Genomic DNA, 19,324 nt, shown 5'->3' on the forward strand with positions numbered 1-19,324 from the left:
ATTAACGCTTTCAATCTAAAAATATGTTTTTGTAAAGTTTCATCTATTTTCCTTCCTCTGCACATAAAAATGATTAACGTCACAATTAAACTTCCACATTTCAGGCTCTTGCTAACAGGTGTAACATTCTTTATAGAAACACATTCGTTGACCTGTCGCCATGGATAATCTAAATTAATTCATCTCGATTGAAACAAAAACAATGTTTTTTTTTTTTTTTCAAATAAGAAAGAAATCACGCAACACAAATACCCACTCTCCCCAAAACCCAAAAACCGTTTAAGTTACGGTAACCTGAAATGCACCAGCCATCACAGAGAGCAATTGGAGAAATCCAGCAGTGCTCAGCAGGAAAGATTTTTAATAACAGATTGAAAAACAAGAATAAAAATAACTGCATCAACAGAGCCTTTCTTCCTCAGGCCACAAGCCCGTTCTTACTTGAACTTTAAAAAAAAAAAAAAAAATGGCATTTTGGCCACTAAAACCAATCCAGAACATTATTAAAAGTTAAAAGCTACCAATTACTTCTGTCTGTTCTTTTAAAGCAAAGTTTGGCATTACGTCAGCTGGTTTAAAGAAAACAAGAAAGAGAGAAAGAGTAGGAGAGAAAGTTTCCTGCTTGTATAAACTAAACCACCAGGGAAGGTGTCTAGCCACTTGTAAAGTATTTACTGCAGGTTTTTAAAGAGCTAGAAACATTTTAAAAATTAAAAGTTTTCTTTCTTATGTTTAAGGAAACATGCTGAGGAACAAAAAGCATAGCCCTAATGTCTTTTGGGGGGTAGGCATTTTGATGTTATTTGTATTTCAACTAGAGCTTTGAATCAGAAAATGATTCCCAGTGATGCTTCAAATTCGAAGTGCAGAGATAATTTCATCTTTGTTTTTGCTACTTGGATTTGTACTCTTAGAAGAAAAATAAGCAGGGGGCAAGGGGGGGTGGCGATGACAAAAAGTTAGACGTTGCTCCTATAATACCTACTATAGATTCAGCGACCAGTCAGGCTGCTTCTCAGACCAACAACAATTCAATAACTTCCATCCATAGATCTGTCCCCAGATTCAGTTAAATAGGACTCCTTAAGCCCAAAGATCTCTTTCTAAACTGAATCCAGTTCTGCATTATTATACCCATCAGAGACCCAAACGCAAGACCAACGAATTCAGTTCCCAGGGATCTGAAAACCACAAAGTGATAGGATAACCCTAAAGGTGACCATAAGAGCAACATCAAGGGCAGTCTTTATAAAGGTCATACACAGATAACTAATCAAATATCCTATACAAATAAACAACCATAAGACCCACTCACACTTGAGGGTAAATTTTTAAAAGTGCTTATTCCCTCTGAAGCTCTGTTGGCTACTGAACAGTAGTATAAAACAACACCTGGCATTTTCACGTATTTACTTTCATCCACTGGTTAGAGCTTGAGGAAGATAAATAATTGGGATGATTATTTAAAAACTGCTTAATTTTTTTTTTCAGCGAAAATAACTGCAAAGTACGCTAGTCTGTACCTGACAATCACAAGGAACTTCATAGAATTAGATGAGCTTTCTACCTGGCAAAGGCTCTAAGTTTCTTCTTATTTTATCTAAGGGAGACCCCGCAATTCCAGAAATTATAAAACTACTAGAGTAACAAAGAATTAATTACCTGCTGTATGAGGATATCAAAAACTGTAGTTATCACATAGATAATCAAAGCAAAGCCAAGTCTACATATCCTGTCATTTTCCCCAAAAATTTCAATAAATAATAAATAAGGTAGATAAATGAGTAGACAGGACTCTGGATTAGTTATCAATGGTACTACTAGTAGTTATAGCCAGCAAAATGGGGAGAGAAAGAAACCTGTTACCTGAAAGCTTGGCCAAGGATGAACAGAAAGCAAGTCCATAAAACTTGCCTGTTTTTATCAAATTGATTGTAACTTTTGAGCTGCGATATTTGGGACAGAACTGTCTCAGTTTATAGTTTTCTGTGCCTGCCAAAAACAGATGCAGACTACCACACTAGCTGTCCTGCGGAAACTAAATTAAGCAAAGGCAAATACCAAGTGGAAAGTTGTCAGTCTGTTGAATGAATGGCTTCATTTTACACACCAGAGACTATCTTAATAAGAATATGTTTTAATGTGCACCAGTCATTTTATTTTAAGTGCATTACTTATTTCAAAAATAATAATTTTCCCTTTAAATCAATTATAAACACCTGCCCGTAACTTTCTTAAAGTCTATTTTGTTTTATGCACAATAGCATAGTGCTATTATTACATTATTGTCTGCCACCAAAAGGGGCAGTGAATTTAAAAAAAAAAATAATGTCTATATTACGTACATTCTAAAAAAACACTTAAAGGCCGGTTATCAATATCTGTGCTTACTTCAAAGTCCAAATAAAGTTCTAGCCTCAAAAACAATTTCCAACAAGTCTTCTTAAAAATTTTGGTTAACGCTTATTTACCTCCACAAAGAAGGTAAGAAAAGAGTTTATTAAAACTTATCACCCTTTGGCATATCTTAATAGGAACATGCAGATCATTAACTACAAATTGTGATATTTCTCTCTTCTCTCTCTCTCTCTCTCTCTGTCTACACACACACACACACGCACGCACACGCACACACACACGCATCAAATAATAACAGTAATAGAAACATCACTGAAACACTAAAAACTTAAAAGCAGCTTTTCCACAGATGCCTTCATTTCCCTGTTTTGAAGGGTTTCTTCATGAATGAAGATTCCCTTATGTGTATTACACAGGGTTCTACTCTGACAATCGGAGTAAACTCAGGAGTAGTATGTGACTTAAAAGAAAAGTAAAAATAATAGTGAAAATATGCAAGAGGCACGTACAACACTTATGGTGAACATGCTATCATAGGTTCTAACCTATTTTCAAGCAAAAATTGCATTACATTGTTTAAAACAGTAATCATCGGAACGTGAGCTCTAAAAACCAACCTCAGACCTCACTACTACTATGACACCTTTCTCCTTACTTTTACTGTTACCTTTCAGAGACAAAGGACAACATCTGAACAGCAACAGACACCCTTACAGCGTCCAGAATTCAAAGGACCGACAAACTTTTTATAAGGAACTTACTACTATGTTCCACCATTTATTTGGAGAGCATCAGGGTTGATGATTACGTGTAGGAAAGAATTCTACACACCTAGAGCCTACCATAGAATAGACAGATCAGGAAGCCGTGCACATCAACTCACCCGTGGTTAGCAATACTTTGTCAACAGAGTATTAGTGAGGCTTCGGAATGCCTCACATTTAGAGAAATCAAGTCATGACGCGGCATTCGAGCTCTACCTCCCCGCCAGGACTTTTATTTTCACACTGTTAATATTCAAAAATAATCGTCAAACCTTAGCACGCCCGTGGCCCTGTCTATTTAACTGAATCTAGGGATGTTTCCATCCAGGGGTATGGCTTTAAAAGGAAGTTATGAAATCTGAGGAGAGATAAGCTCTAAGAACAATATGTTTGACTTGTTAAGATGAAGCATGTCACTAATAAACTTTCACTTAAAGGTAAAAAAAAAAAAAAAAAAATCCTCAAAATGTTGGTATCATTTCCAGACTGTCCTGTCAGCATCACAACTTACAGGAAACGCTTCATCTTCCCATACAAACCCTGTATTTATTCACAACCCTGGCATACTTGGGGAAAGGAAAAAAAAAAAAAAAAAAAAAAAAAAGCCCACACCATTACAGAGCTAGTTTGCCTTTTTTTTTTTTTTTTTTTTTTTTTTTACATTAACCGGTGGAATATCTGAGAAAGCGTTCTAAGCAAATGAGCAACTTGTAAGAAACTTGACAACAGTGAGCTCAGAAACTTTCATTCTCATTTTGTCCACGTCAAGAACTGGCCGCCGCATTACTTTCCTTTGCTGCCCCTTGCATTTTTAACTCTGGCAGCCTCTTCTAAATGATCAACTTTTCCTAAAACCAGCAGGAAAGTAACATGATGCCAGCAAGATCCATAGGTTTTTCACTTAAGAGCAGGAGGATTCTGAAGAGTGGTTAGAGCTCCCTATATAATTTTTGCTTTGAACAATCAAATTTCAGCCAACCACCAGGCCTAGAGTTATCATGTCTCTCTAATTCCCTCCCCGGCCCTATCTCCAGTTTCCTTTTTGTGCTTATTTTTCCTCCCAGACCTTCCCCTGTTCACCTGGTGCGTTTACAAAAGTTCAATGGATCTATAAAAGTTCAATGAATCGGCCCAACTTGTCTGCGATTTCACTTCTCTGCTGAGCTCCTCTCTTCACTTACCTCCCTTAGAAACTCTAGCCGTGATTTTCGAAAATAGGAAAAGGATGAATAGTCTATCCTAATTGGGATTCATCATTAAGACCCACCGCTCTCGCTCAAAAACTTTCAAGAGTATCAGTTTTGAGGCCTAAAGAGACAGGAGGAAGTGAAGCGAGCCCTAAAACGTGATCAGCCCCAGATTTCCCTCTGAAGCCCACCAGTCCTTGTCGCCTTCTAACTTAAATTGCTTTAGAGAGTCTTGGGGCCATAAAACCGGTTACTTGACTTCCCCGGGTTGGGGGGGGGGGGGAGCACCACCATCTCACACAGGTAGTAACAAAACAAAAAAAAAAAAAAAAAAGAAAGAAAGAAAGAAAAGAAAAGCCTCCCCAGCCACAAAAAAAAAAAAGCAGCTTTTGCACTTCAAACAGCTCCCACCTCCGCCTCACCCTCAAATTATTCACGGGGTCCTATAATCCTGGAGTCATTTGAAGGGACAGCGGTGTTTGCCTTGGCCTTTCAGGGATGCGTTTGTCTGGAGCCCAAACAGGAACTAGACAGAAGGCGACGCGCCCGTCCGCCCGGAGGTCCCACCGCTGTCAGGCATTTAATCACCGTCCAGTGTCCGCTGACCCGCGACCCAGGGCGCATCCCCGCGCCGCCGAGGAAGTCTGCCCCCGCCTCTGCCCTGCCGCAGCGCCCGCGCCGCGAGGCCCCGCCACATGGCACGGGCAGGGCACGGACCCCCGCCGGCCGCCCCGCGCCAGCCGCCCCGCGCCGCGCACAGGCGGGTCCGCCGGGGGATGCGACACCCGCCGTCCCCAGCCCGGCCGGGCCTGCAAGGCAAAAAGTTTGCAGCCTGGCTCTGCGAACTCTTCACAGCCCGAGCCGGTCCCGGGCTGCTTTCCCCACTTCGGGGACCGCACGGAGGCCCCTCGCCGGGGCCCTCCCGAGCCTCCCAAGTTGGCCCAACTTACTACTCCGCATGCTGGTGCCTAGTCTGCTCCCCGCCTGCCAGGAGCCCCGGAACGCGGGCGGCGGCGGCGGCGGCGGCGGCGGCGGCGGCGGCGGCGGCCCCTCGGGTCCAGCCACCTCCAGCTCCTCCGCTGCGCCCGGTAGGAGAGAATTAAAATCAGCCAGAAAGAGACAGCGAGGGGGAGCGGGGCTGCGAGGGGGAGGGGGCACCGGCCTGAAACTTCTTTTTTTGGCAAATGGGGATTTGTTTTTCCTCCTCCCTGGCGGCTGAACTTGACCCTCCTGACTCCAGGGGCTACTGCAGTTTGAAGTCGCTCGTTTCTAAGGCTTCAGTGGCCTCAGACCCACCGAAAGGAGCGGAGGAAGGGAGGGAGGAGGGAGGGAGGGGGGGAGGGGGGGCAAGAGAGCAGAAGAGAAGAAAGAAAGAAAGAAATCACACGCGCAAAAAGGAAGAAAGAAAATGCATGTGAAACCCGAGAAGCCTGCGCTTGGCTTTCTGCACACTCTCCCTCTTGCTTGCCTGCTTGCTTGCTTGCTTGCTTTTTTTTTTTTTTTTTTTTTTTTCAAAGAAAGTCACTTTTAATTCCCAGGGCTCCCCGCTCGCGATCGCCCACATTCCGCGCACACACGCGCGGGCGCAGCACTCGCGCTGCGGCGCCCCGGGCCCGGCCGAGGGGCGCCCGCGCCCCCCTGCGCCCCCCGCGCCCCCCGCGCCCCCCGCGGCCCGCGGCCCCCGGCCCCGCCGCCCGCCCGGGCCCCTCCTTACCTGTTGATTAATCGTCAAGAACACCCTCGGCAGCCCGAAAGATGGTGGCGCGGCGGCCAGAGCCATGAACCGTCTTCTGTTGTTTGCAGAGTTGATCTTGGATTATTGGGGGGGAGGGGGGGGAGAAAAAGGTCTTTCCTGCCTCCCCCCCTTTCCCTGCCCTCCCCCCCTTGACGAAAAAACAGGGAGAGAGAGAAAGAGGGAGGGAGAGAGAGAGAGAAAGAGAAAGGAAATAGAGCAAGGATGTGCCCGGTGCCGGGTGGGAGAGGGGAGGGGGGGTGTTGTTTTTTGTTTAAAAAAAAAAAAAATAGGAAGGCGAGAGAGCGATCGAGAGGACGCGGGGTCTGGAGAAACGAGCAGCACCAAAAAGAGGACGCTTGAGATTGCAGTGAGATCGGGTCTTTATCAGAAATGTTATCGCTTGTCAGGACCTCAGTCTCCGCGCATTACGTCAGTTTCAAGACACCAACACTATTAATATCAAAGGAGCCTTCGCGGAGGAAAGCGCCACCCCAGACCGAGCTCCCTTAAAGAGACAGCGCGCGTCCCCGCGCCGCCGCCGCCGCCGCCCGCCCCGCCGCCCGCCGCCCGCCGCCGCCGCCGCCGCCCCGCCCGGCTCCCAGCACCCGCCGCCGCCGCCCGCCGGGACCGGCCCCGGCCGCGGCGAGCCGGCTGCGCGACAACTTCGCCCGAGTCCGAGCGCCGCAAATGAGAGCTGCGCGGGGCCGGGACCCGGCTACCTTCCCGCCCCGCCTCTCCCCCCTCCTCCTCCCCCACCCCCGTGGGTGAACGTGCGGGCTGCAGACCCAGGCGAAAACCGAAAGCTTTAGGAGCACCGCGGTCCAGACGGGGACCTACCTCGGGGCGGGGGGCGGGGGGCGGGGGGGGGCAGGTGGGGGCCGGTGCGCGGCGGCCAAGCCGACGGTCCCGGAGCACCCGGAGATGCTGTCGCCAACAATCCAAAGAACTCCAAAGTGCCTTTACCTTTTCGGATGTTACTTTCCCTTCTCCCTCCCAATTAAACGGCGCGGCCCCGTGTGTGTGCGCGAGCGGCCCCTCCCCCGCCCCGTGCCTGGGACCGGCAGGAGCCGGGACACCTAGCCCGTGGCCAGCGTCTCGCATGCATCGGAGGGCAGGAGGGCTGGAGGAGAGCGACTTGAACTCTGTCCTGAGTTGGAGAAGTGCGGACTGGGGTTGCTATGGTTTTCTGACCTAGGAAGCAGCTAGCAAGCTCAAGGGGTGCTTAAAGGGGGTGCTGCCAAACAGATAAAATGGGGACATTATTCAAATGCTGCAAGATTCATACCTGCTGATCTTGGGGAGGGGGGGTGGGCGTTAGTAGCAGATAAGAAACTGCATGAAAGCATGACATTCTTTTTACTACTTCACATCTCCCAATACTCTCATTGTTGAGTGAAATTCCCTCCACATGAAGTTACTGAATTGAGCGAGGTTTTTTTCTTCTTCTTCTTCTCCTTCTCCTTCTCCTTCTCCTTCTCCTTCTCCTTCTCCTTCTCCTTCTTCTTCTTCTTCTTCTTCTTCTTTTATTGACTTTTAAAGATCAACAATGCATAAAAGAGACCCATGACAGGATTCAAAGTATAGTAGGTGTTAAAAATTAAGTAAACACTTCTTGGGCGTTTGGACTTCATTTTCTTCAGTTGGGTGACTTGAAGTGGCATGTTTTTCCTCTAGTGAAAGTCAGTTTAAAGTAATTTTGTGCTAAAAGGAGAAGCATCCTTCCTTCTCCAAACTACAAAATGATTGAAATTGGAATTTTGGAGGTGACAATCACGAATCTGTGAAATGAAGATGGAGTAATTTCCTCCAAAATATTTTCCACTAAATGATTCTTGCATCTTTTAAAAGATGAATGTATTCTTGAAACACCAGAAGTGAAAAAGCCAATCATTTCTTAAAAAAAAAAAAAAAAAAAATTAAAACATAAGCATGTGCTTTTAGAAACTTACTCCCTTTTCTGTAAGGTCTCCATTTCTCTTAATATACCTAGTCAGGCAGATATGTGATTCCTTTTTGTAGCACTTTTATTCCGGAAGAATTTTGGTAGCGTGTCCCATACACACTCCATGAGTTTAAAAAAAAAAAAAAAAAGGCAGTAATTCTTTTGCGATAGAAAAGTTGGTCAAGTAAGAGTGGTCAAAATGCAATTTCACAATAAGGCAGACTATATATTCCCTAAAGGAATGAGAAGACAATGAACCTTAGATGCGTGGAGTTAATTCATATGTTATCATCAATTTAAATTAATTTGGGAACAGAGTTATATTTATGTATATAGTCCTGCTTGCAGGGAAAATTAATATCAAAATCCTGAGTAAATCTCATAGTCAGCTACTAATGACCACCTGCATATTTCCACACTAGAGTCATTTAATACTGTCCACCACCAATTTCCACTGTAAAAAGTATTCACATATTAAATATAGACCTTTATTTTCTTTTTTAAGCCATAAATTAGCTTACCAAGTTTTATGGAAATATGCACAGCACAGTGAGAGGCATTTTTATTCAGGGAGAAAAAAAAGGATCTGAGTGAAACATTCTTTAGCCATGACTAACTAAAACTATTAGATCAAATAAATTTTGAAATAGGCACCTCAAGAGTGAAACCGTTTGTGCTTAAAGGGTTAATACCACCTAAAACTGCTGGAACTGGTATCTAACTGCTAAAATCTGAGACTACAGCATCTTAGCAGCAAAGTTAAATAGTACAATATATCAAAAGGATTATCCCCTAATCTCCTTCTGCTCCCCAAGATTTAAATGGCATTTTAAAGGGGGAAGTAATCTTCCTCTCCGTCACCCTCAAATCTAAGGCAATCGTTGAGAGTGTAAATTTACTCACATGAAACAATCATTGATTAAATTGGTTCAAAAAAATTAAATTACATGCTTTTGCAAGCACAAAACCCTTGAGATGGCTGGTGTTTTTCCACCTGTAATAATACAAAATTTGACCATTAAGTGTACCCAAAATTATATATTATATAAAAAGTTAAAGCCAAAGGTCTGAGGGTGAATTATGTCCTTTAATTGAAAGGATAAAGTTACCCTTCAGGTACTGAAGCCAACAAATTCATGGTCACTTAAAAATTTAATGAATGAAGTTTCACGGATTCAATTTTGCTAAAGCTTGCCTGAGAAATGAAGAATCTCTTCATGTTACTTTTTGTATTTCAAGTTAGAGTGCAGCAGATCAAAATGCTGTCTGTATCAATCCTTTTACATTAACCACAAAAGATCTGTAGAGAACTTAATAAAAGCACAAATATTTTTGTAAACTTTTTCAAGCAAATTACTTATTTATTTATGAAATAATTTATGAAGAAAATTTTTACCTCATGCTTTAGATATATTACATATGCTCTTGATTGACACAATATGTTTAAGCTCAAAGGCCCTCGTAGCATTTTTTAATTCTAGTAGGAATATTTCAAAACAACCAACTAATACATGAGATCATAATTGTTTGACAGTTGTTTTTAATATATAAAATGAGTTATGTATATTGTTTTCCTTCAAATGTTTGTTGATTTGTTTTTATAGTCCTGACATTTGCATGGCACAAACCGAATTAGGGGAAATATTAAAGATTTATTTACATTTATTATCTTCTGCTGTCAAGCATATGCAAAGCTCTTAAAAACTATTCTTTTGCTTTTATTTGCAATGCATTTCTGAACAATGGAGTCTGGGTGTAAGAATAACAACCTGTGCCTTCATAGGGTACATCAGAAAATAAAGAAGAAATTAAGAGAAATTCCTGAAAGCAAACAAAAGGAATAACTTCCAAGTAAAATAACTTCTTTATAATCTTTCATAATTCTTTGAATTCTGGAATATTCTCTTATGGCTGGATCACTGATGAAACATACCTTGACGGGTATTAATGCTTATTTTTTATTTAAATTGCATAATGCACTTTTTCTGTTCTATTATTTAAACATCTCCTTTTTCCCTTTTCTTGTAGTTTATTCAGCACAGATACAAAGAGGGATTAGTAGTTAAGCACAAGCATACTTGTTTTACATTTTCAACCTTTTAACACATAACTTACTTACAGTTCTAGTGCCTGTAATCACAATGATTTTACCTGATGGAACACGTATCTCAGAAATGTAATCCAACTGTTTACCCTAACACGTCATAAATTGCTAGTCCTTTCAGAAACCTCAAAGATTGACAACCCTTGGTCCTAAATGCCCGCTGCCCTAACACATACTATCAAGAAAATATTTATGTATTATTTGCTCTCAAATTAGTACTAAATCTTATAGAATGGAAGACCATTTTGCCTTCCAGCATATCAAAAGCAATAGTTCAAGTAGTCTGCCCTCCTTCGTGGTAAGACTTGAAAGAACAGAGGATAGCAAAGATGAACTTCCCTGAGTCTATTTCTTCTCTCAATCATGCACCACTCAATCTTTAAAAAGAAAAAGAAAAAGAAAAAGAAAGAAAGAAAGAAAGAAAGAAAGAAAGAAAGAAAGAAAGAAAGAAAGAAAGAAAGAAAGAAAGAAAGAAACTCTTCTGCACAAATTATGATCATTTTCCAAACTACCTATTTCTGAACACCTCTGGGTGAATTTATTAAAGATAAATTCAGCTTTAAATAGCCTGTATCTGGTATTCAAATTCACACTTCCACTTGCCAAACCTCCCCCCTGCAGTATCAGGCAACTGCCTAGTTAAACAGATGGGCCTTGCAGCCCACCCTAAAAGCCAACAAACATAGGCTTTATTTAATTAAAAGAGGAAACAAATTTCTGAGGTGTAGACACACACAGGCGTGCTCACACACACATGCACATGCTCACACTCACGCACACACACGAAATCCCTGCCAAGGTGCCCCAGAATAATAATGATGATTCTTGCTTTTTCAGTAGGTTTTATGAATGTCCAAACATGTACTATCCATTTGAGTGAAAGGAGAATTCGTCAGGATCCCTCAGTGCTGTGTATTCAAAATAAACCACTATGGAACTAGCCGGGCTCACTCCATTCTCTTAAGTAATAGAGAGCATTTACATCTGAATTAACCCAGATCCACCATGTGACCTTGAAACATAGCTTTTCCCAATGTTCTTCCTATTTCTGCCCTCTGCTCTATTATCTTCTCCTGCTGTACTCTCTCACCCCAACCACTCTCCAAACTACAATTTACTCTCAGTCGTATATCACCAAGCCCAACACCCAATGTTGCCTATTTTTCACACTGAAATATTCCACCAGAAATTCAAACTTGTGAATTTGAATGATATAAGTCTAATACCATAATTTAGGAAGAGGAGGCTATAAAGAGAGACAACATGGAAGGAGGAAGGAAATAGACAAACCCTATCTCTGTTAAAGTTATGAGTCATCTAGACCAGAAACCTCAGACATTTGACATCTTTGGTAATACCCTCTCCCACAGGCCCCACATCCAATCAGTTACCAAGTCCTCCCATTGTTTATTTTCTGAAGGCTTTTGTGACTCCTACTGCCTTTCTTTCCATCCACATGAACTCTTCACAAATTAAAAAGTTATTATCTCTTCCAAGACATCCCATTGAGCTTCTCCTCTGTATTCTCTTGCCCTCTATTCATGATTCTACGGAGCTAGCAGGTCAGATCATCTCCCTTCTGCAGTGTCTATTCCTCAGGACAAAAATCCCATGACTCCCAACTGCCAAAAGAATAACGCCAAAGTGCTGTAGGCCATTCAAGTCCTCCCATAATCTAGTCCCAAACACTTTTCTAGTCTCATGCATCATTCTACTCTTCCACACAGGCCAGTCTCCTGACCCATGGACTGAGATATTTCCCACATCTTTTTTGACACTTCAGAATGTTTTATACTCACTGCCACCTTCTCCGTGGAAGGCTTTGAAGGGCCTTCCATACCGACTCTCCATGCAAAAGACTCTCTCTTTTTCTAAGGTCAAACTCAGATTCTGCCTTTTGTGTGAAGCCTTCCCCAAACTCCAAATCAGAATCAGCAATACAGGAACTAAGTTTCTATGGGACTCGCTGCTTTCTCCAGCTGGGGATTCATCAGAGTGACTTGTATAATGCTATTTGCTGACTTTATCTCCTGACCCTGCTAAACTGTAAGATTCCTGAGGGCAGAAGACCATCAAGTCATAGGTATTCAATAACATCTGTTCAGTTGAGTTTGGACATTGGAACAACCTTTTTACATTTTACTTAGAAACATACTATTGAGCCCAAGTTTCAAATGTTCCATGTGGTCTTTTCTTCCTTTCTTCCTCTTCTTTTTTTTCTTTAATACATATGGGCTGATGCATCATGTGCCAATTGAAGCTTCTGGGTGGTCTTCATCTCAGCAGCATATTTTTGGCAACGTATCAGAGAAGACGTTTGTCCTCCTCTGAAATATTGTCCTCATTATCATTAAGTTTGGGTTCATAATTCCATGTTGCTCTAAAAATAGTGAATTAAATGATCTTTAACTAAATCCTAGGCATTAAAATGTGAGGGTACAGAAAATGAGGCTAAAAGCTGAGAAATTTTAGATGGGAAGGGATTATTTGTAGCTTTGGAAGCCAGAGCATGAGTTAGGAAAGTTGTAAAACTGAGGTACAGGAAAATGATCTCTTCAAATATTAATGGCTTTTTTCTTTATATTATTTAACATCAAACTCTTGAATCATTTTAGCATACATCAATCTACTGATACCTATTAATTTTTGCAGAAGTTAGGTTACCAAACAGTACGGTGATATTTAATTGATGGTATAGATCCAAATGTCCAGGTTCCCACAGGGATCATGTTTCATAATATTATGAATCCCGTGGAAACGTGAGTGTGTATAAGCCAGTGTGCATGTGTGTATACATGGGGTATGTGTCTAGGAGTGTGTGTTCATCTCGAAAATGAAAATTTTGGTTTAGTTAACATTTCAGCTTTGTGTTCACAGAACTGACTTATCCTTGGTGCATCTAGATAACTTGAAAGGACTGGTGTTTAGACAAGCAAGTAGGAAGAAGACTGTCGGCTGCCAGCTTCTGGAAGGAAGCTACTCTGCCCATTCTCTTTCTGCCATGAGAGGAGAAACACTACATCACCTGGGCTCCCTTGCCATTTGGTTTTTGGAAGAGTTTGACTAATGACACCATCAGCTCAGGGAATGGGAAAAAAAAAAAGACAGTCAGGATACTTATTCCCCTGATTCCCTCCCTATTGAGCAGGCCCTCTACCACGACTATTCTCTTATAGGATTCCAGAAATAAGCTTCCTATCCCTTTGTGATTTTAGGCCTGAAGTCAGCTGCTTCTGGCTGTTGGGAGACCCTGAACGTTTCACCCTTTCTTTCTCCCCGACCCTTGCTCTCAACTTTATCAATGATCCTTCTCCATTAAACTCTCTTCAAATTCTTCTGTGAGTGTGCCATGTGTTATCTGCCTAGACTCTAACCAATATAGAAGGACTTGTGATAAAATCATCTCTGAACCTACATTTTCTAACATAGTCTTCATAATATAATTCAGTAAAGTTAAACAAATATATGTTGAGTAAATATTGTGTGCCAGACACTGTGTTAAGTGTAGGTAGCCCAATGGCAAGTGAGCTGGCATGTTCTCCATCTATGGGATTTATGATCTAATTAAATGTTTCTTAAATGATCTTGGGTACTTCTAAAAATACAAGTATATAGGCCTCACCTACTGAAGTGCATCTCTGGAGGTGAGGCCTGAGAATGTAATTTTAGTAAGCGCACCTTGTGATTCTTGTATTCTCCAAGATATGAGAGGGAGAATCCTTTGACTATGACAAATATTAAATAACCCAATACAAATGTGAAAATACAAAGACCTCGATCAATGTAGCTGGGTGAATGCATGAAGGCATGTGTTAATGTCAATGATAAGGTGGTTCATATATGGAAGGTCATTTACAGTTGTTTGTAGTGCACAAGGTACTAGAGTTACTGCCCTTTCATGAGGTAGGCAAAAGCTGGGGTGCTCTGTAAATTGTGCTAATTGTTTTTGATCATCACACTCTACTGTATTAACTCCCACCTCCTCCTCCTTCCTCCCTAGACAACATGCACAGATCCACTGCAGCAGCCCCAGCTGTGGGGTTTCCCCAGCAGAGCAGAGCCCTGGGCACTTGTTCCAATTTGCTCTAGTCTAGACTCTGGAGATAGCTCTGTCTGAAAGAGAAGCACGGACACTCATGGTTCAAAGCTAATTAAGTCAGTAAGATAAACAAGGTAAGACTCCTGGGAATAAGGGGAATTTCTCGAGCCCCAAGAAATTCACAAGTTCAAGATTGAAAGCATTAGTAATAATATCTGAGACTTCCAACTATTTTATTCATCCTTCCCAAAGATGTAGATAAGGGGCAAGGCAAATAATTACAGAGAACCACTGCATGATCATTGTGCTTGCTGTTTTGCAAAATATTAATTACCCTTTTTTCCTGTTATTCACAGTCTTAAACTAAGTTTCTAGGCAGTACCACCTAATCTTTTCTCAATATTCTTTAACGTATTTTTTAAAGCAGTCCTGGACAAGATCCTTGAACTACTCATATCCAATTATATAACTAGTCATGCAGAATATCATAGCACAATGCATACACATATATTTACATGTATAACAAACTCTTTTAAACAAGGAAACATAATCAAAACATACCTCCTATTATCTCTTCTATACACAAAAGCACACGGAGAATGCAAATACTGTTTCAATTATGCCATGAGTTTCCAGTTGCTATATGTTAGATTCTAAAAGGTAAAATCTCAAGACCACTTTGAGGTACTTACAACTAAATTTTATTTTATTTAAAGAGACATGCCACTGCATCTTGAGCTCATACTTGTGAGTAAAGGCAGTACCACCTTCAGACCATAAAAGTGAAAATGACCATAAAGTAGCCATCTAGAAACAACCCATTCTGTACGGTACATCTGAACAATTTGCATAGACTAAAATATGGAATATGTTATCATGGTCCAAGCATTGGTTATAGTTTGTAACTCTATGATCTGTCCTACTAGGCGGTATGCACTGCTTACTGTGACTTATAATGTCATTACACAAAAACTAAAATCTTACTCAACGTTTCATTACAAAGCCAGCAAGATATTCCATTGATAGAGTAGAGGTCAGAGCTGAGGATTTTTCTGATTTTTTAAGCTTTTTCTATGACTCAACCACAAGCTACTCTAACAAGTACATATTCCTCAACTATACTTTTTGGGCAGTGGGTTTCTTTTCTCGTCCAAAATATCATTAGATGAAAACTGTATAATTTCTACTGAGATCATTGCAAAATTTAGCCTCTTTGTAAAGTACCTGAGGCCTCCTGTTTCAAAGATATCTTGGTACAGACTGTCATAGAAGATAACTCACATGCTTATGAAAGCATAGAATGACAAAACATTGGCTTTTTATTGCAATTCAGTCCCCTCCTCTAATTTTACAAGTCTAGAAACAGAGACCTGGAGAGTGAAGGACTGTAGTACCCAAATACACATGGAAGTAATCACAATGATTAACACCTATGCAGCGCTTGCTATGTGCCAGGCTCTGTTCTAAGTATTTCACAGACAGTAGTTCATTTAATATGAACAAATGGTCTGTGAAGTAGGTATCGCTATAATCCCCATTTTGTAGGTAAGCAAACGGAAGCATGTGTAATAATAGAGCCGAAGGCAAACATGTAGTCAGGTATAAAATTAAATGGGTGAAGGGCCTAAAGTCTCATTATGCTATACCTTTACTCTGGTGGTACAACTAGGACTCCAATCTCCGGTTTTAACTTGACATTAAAACTTGCAATTGTGACATACGTGTGTGTGTCTGTGAGTGTGTCCACTTGTGGTATGCACTTGCTAGTTTTTTAAGCTACTAACATCCATTCTCTCTTCTCTAGAGATAGTCCACTGGTTTCGCTCCGGAGGAAGTAGAAGCCCCTGTTCTTAATCCATAAAGATGACTCACTGCAAGAAAAGCAAGCATCTGACTCTGGTCCTGCTTATCAGAGCATCACATTCAGGAACCTGACAGAGTTGAAGCCAAGGAAACCTCAGGAGACAAATGGAGAGAAAATCCGGATCTTTTATTCCACAGCACTCAGTTTTGAGAAGCTGTGAGGCTGTAGCTCTTGCAGCCATCTCACCACCACAGAAAATCTGAGCAAGTGCAGAGGAAACAGAGTTTAGACCAAGAGAGACAGATCCTGGGTTCTGCGGCTTTGCTGGGGTCCATGAATAACACCACAGCCCAAGTCAGCTCTAATCCCTACATTCACTGGTTTTCTTTGTTGGTGGCTTAAACCAGTGTGAACTAGTATCACAGGACTCTACTATTATGGAATTTAATGGCCCTGTGTAATTTTTAACGATATTCAACATCATATTCACCCTCAAGTGGCAAAGACATAGAGATATCAGGAATGATTTGGAAATGCAGTGAATATATTCAAAAGGAAAAATCCAGTAACTGCTGTGAACAACAGCAATGTGTTTTGAATTCCTTGTGTTCTCTCAAGCTCTGGGGTATTGTCTGTTTAAATTAGCAGTTTTAAGGGTGCCTGGGTGGCTTGGTTGGTTCAGCATTGCCTTGGGCTCAGGTCATGATCTGTGGGTCCTAGGAGGGAGCCCCACATCGGGCTTCCTGCTTAGCAGGGAGTCAGCTTCTAGCTCTCCCTCTCTCCCTCTGCTTCTCCCTACCCCTTGTTCTCTCCCTCTCATTCTTTAAAATAAATAAAATCTAAAAAAAATATAAATTAGCAGTTTTAATCACCTTAAATTACATGTGTCCTTTATTTGACAAATTACTCCTATTGTCTTTATAGAAGGCTTTTTTTTTTGGTATAAAACCCTTAAAACTTACTGAAAGAAGAAAGAGACGAGGCAAAATATTTATCTCAACATATCGATAACCCTTTGGTGTTGGAAAGGCCCCATATGAAGATGACCAGGGAATTCAAATACCCACACGTGGGTATAAAAATTTCATAGAAAGTCATCAGTGGTCACAAAATGATGAAGGACAACATTAAAACTTGTCCCAGTGCAAAAGGTTTATATCTAATGTTAGCCTAAGTGGGCATACAATATTTTCATATATCATGCTCGCTAACTTTAAAATCTTAAGATTATTGGCCTAAGTAGAGAACCAGGGAGACAGACACAAATGATCTTTCCGACCTTTCTATTATCAATCTTAATAGTAACTAAATACTGACATCGTGCTTCATTATTACTCACTGCATTGTATGCAACGTGGCTCTGGGGATGTCTATTTTACGTTTACCTAGAAACACAACATATATTAAAGCAAAGTTATTCTGTAACAGTGAATAAGACACCAAAGCATAAGAAAGCTAGACCCTGGGTATTACAACAAATCTAAAAAGTCTGTTAAATTAGTAAAATATTTTGTGATGCCTGGGTGGCTCAGCGGTTGAGCTTCTTTCTGTCTTTGGCTCAGGGCGTGATCCCGGGGTTCTGGGATCAAGTCCTGCATCGGGCTCCCTCTGAGGAGACTGCTTCTCACTCTGCCTATGTCTCTGCCTCTCTGTCTCTCATGAATAAATAGAATATTTTTTAAAATAGTATAATATTTGGATTATTCTTACCTTCTAATACATATTTTCCAATTTATCCATGAAATATCACTTATAAGAAATAATACTTTGGGACAAGGCAAAATATAACATCGTTTTACTCTAGTCTAAATAAAATTATATAATGTTAGACCCGAAAGGCTCCTTAAAATTCTATTCATCTCACTGTTCTCACTTAAATGCAATGACTGAAAATCAGCAACTGAAAAATAATAATAATAATTATTATTATTTTAAAAATTTTGACATGCACGTATGAATTAAATCCTTTCTGCTTATTGTCTCATGTACTCTCAAAACAACTCTTTGAAGGACACGTTATCATGATTCCCACTTTAGAGATGAGAAACTGAGGCACAGAAGGAGAGAAAATTTACTTGCCCAAGATTACATGGTTGGTGGGTGACAGAGCTAGGATTTAAGGCCAAGCAATCTGGCCCCAGCATTTACCCCCCCAAAAATAATTAAGATATTTCATATTATATTTTATACTTAGTGATGATATGCAATCACTAGGTTAATAATTATCTTTTCCCTCACAAAAAATTAGTCAATTATAGAAAGACTGTGTTTATCAGGTGATTTTTTTCCTTTTAGAAGTAATTTTTCTAAAGTAAAGAAATATAATTATTGCAAGTGCTTTTAAGTATTATTTAATTGTCTTTAATGGGTTTTTCTTTATTTTTTCTGTTTGGGCCAAAATATCAGAAAGTCATATAACTACTATAGTCTTAAGTACATGACTGTAATGCATATTTGTGCAAGTTCTGTAATTACAATAATTTTGAACCTGGTTTACATTGGCATCCCTCAACTAATTTTGTAGGCTAAAAATTGTGAAATATATTCTGTGATCCTGTTAAAACTTGAGCCAGATCATGTACCACACCTCTATTCAAAGTCTTCATATGTTTTTTTCACATCATTCTGCATCAAATCCAAAGCCCTCACTATAACTCAGAAAGAATCTTACCCTCCCCCCAACTTTACCTCTCAACTGATTTCCTATTACCCTCACCTTTGTTTTCTCTAGTCTAGCCACTGGCCTGCTTGATATTCTTCTAATATGAAAATATATCACCTCTTCAAGGCCTGTGCATCTTCTGTTCCCTTTGGCATACTTTTTTTCATGAATATCCCCATAGTTCTCGCCCTCACTTCATTCAAATATTTACTTAAAAGTCAGCTCCTCAGTGAGACCCACGCTGGACACTTAATCTAAAATGTTAAATCCTAGTGGACAGTTTACGTCCTTCTTTCCGGCTCTATTTTTTATCCACCATGCTTATCATCATATGATATAAGTTTACTTATTTATCTGATTTATCTCTCTCCCTAACTAAGTTATATGTTGCATAAAAGCAGGTTTTTTTTTCTGTTTTGCTTGCCACTATATTCCCTGCATTCCTAAGTACCTGTCATGTAATAGGTGCTCAATAATTATTTGTTAAGTTAACCAGTTAATTAATAGTAGTTGGCTGTATTGAATTATTATAAGTAAGAGCAATTTCCATTGCAAATGAGATAAATTGCAATGTCATTAACATGAATGTACCTCAGTCCACCTACTTTGAATATTCAATTTTATCATTCAAGTTCTTTACTTGGCAGCTTGATAATGGGGATTTTAATTTTATTTATAAAGTATCCCAATCCAATTCATATCACCATCTGTTGATTTTTTTTCCAGCCT

General features: G+C 40.6%; 1 protein-coding gene and 1 long non-coding RNA gene across 8 annotated transcripts in view; one reads left to right on the top strand and one right to left on the bottom strand.

Annotated features, from left to right (window-relative positions):
• The window catches only part of TRPS1 (transcriptional repressor GATA binding 1), a 257,802-nt gene extending 251,219 nt beyond the window's left edge, over positions 1-6,583 (bottom strand). For 2 of the 6 annotated variants that reach the window (XM_049093362.1, XM_035704095.2), the window contains exon 1: positions 5,260-5,631. In XM_049093362.1, the coding sequence (XP_048949319.1) occupies positions 5,260-5,269 (10 nt within the window). In that variant the 5' untranslated portion in view covers positions 5,270-5,631. Of the gene's footprint in view, positions 1-4,731; positions 4,964-5,259; positions 5,632-6,023 lie in introns of those variants that run through there. The other 4 variants (XM_035704733.2, XM_035703558.2, XM_035703310.2 and 1 more) reach the window with 3 other exon arrangements.
• LOC118352237 (uncharacterized) overlaps positions 1-18,427 on the top strand; it is a 35,128-nt gene extending 16,701 nt beyond the window's left edge. Inside the window, exons 1-3 of one of the 2 annotated variants that reach the window (XR_004809223.2) lie at positions 12,691-13,428; positions 14,091-14,263; positions 15,934-18,427. This is a non-coding gene — a long non-coding RNA (uncharacterized LOC118352237). Of the gene's footprint in view, positions 1-12,690; positions 13,429-14,090; positions 14,264-15,933 lie in introns of those variants that run through there. The other variant, XR_004809176.2, reaches the window with a different exon arrangement.
• Positions 18,428-19,324: the final 897 nt, after the last annotated feature.

This window comes from Canis lupus, chromosome 13 (genome assembly GCF_003254725.2).
Source record: "Canis lupus dingo isolate Sandy chromosome 13, ASM325472v2, whole genome shotgun sequence".
Classification (NCBI taxonomy): Eukaryota; Metazoa; Chordata; class Mammalia; order Carnivora; family Canidae; genus Canis; species Canis lupus.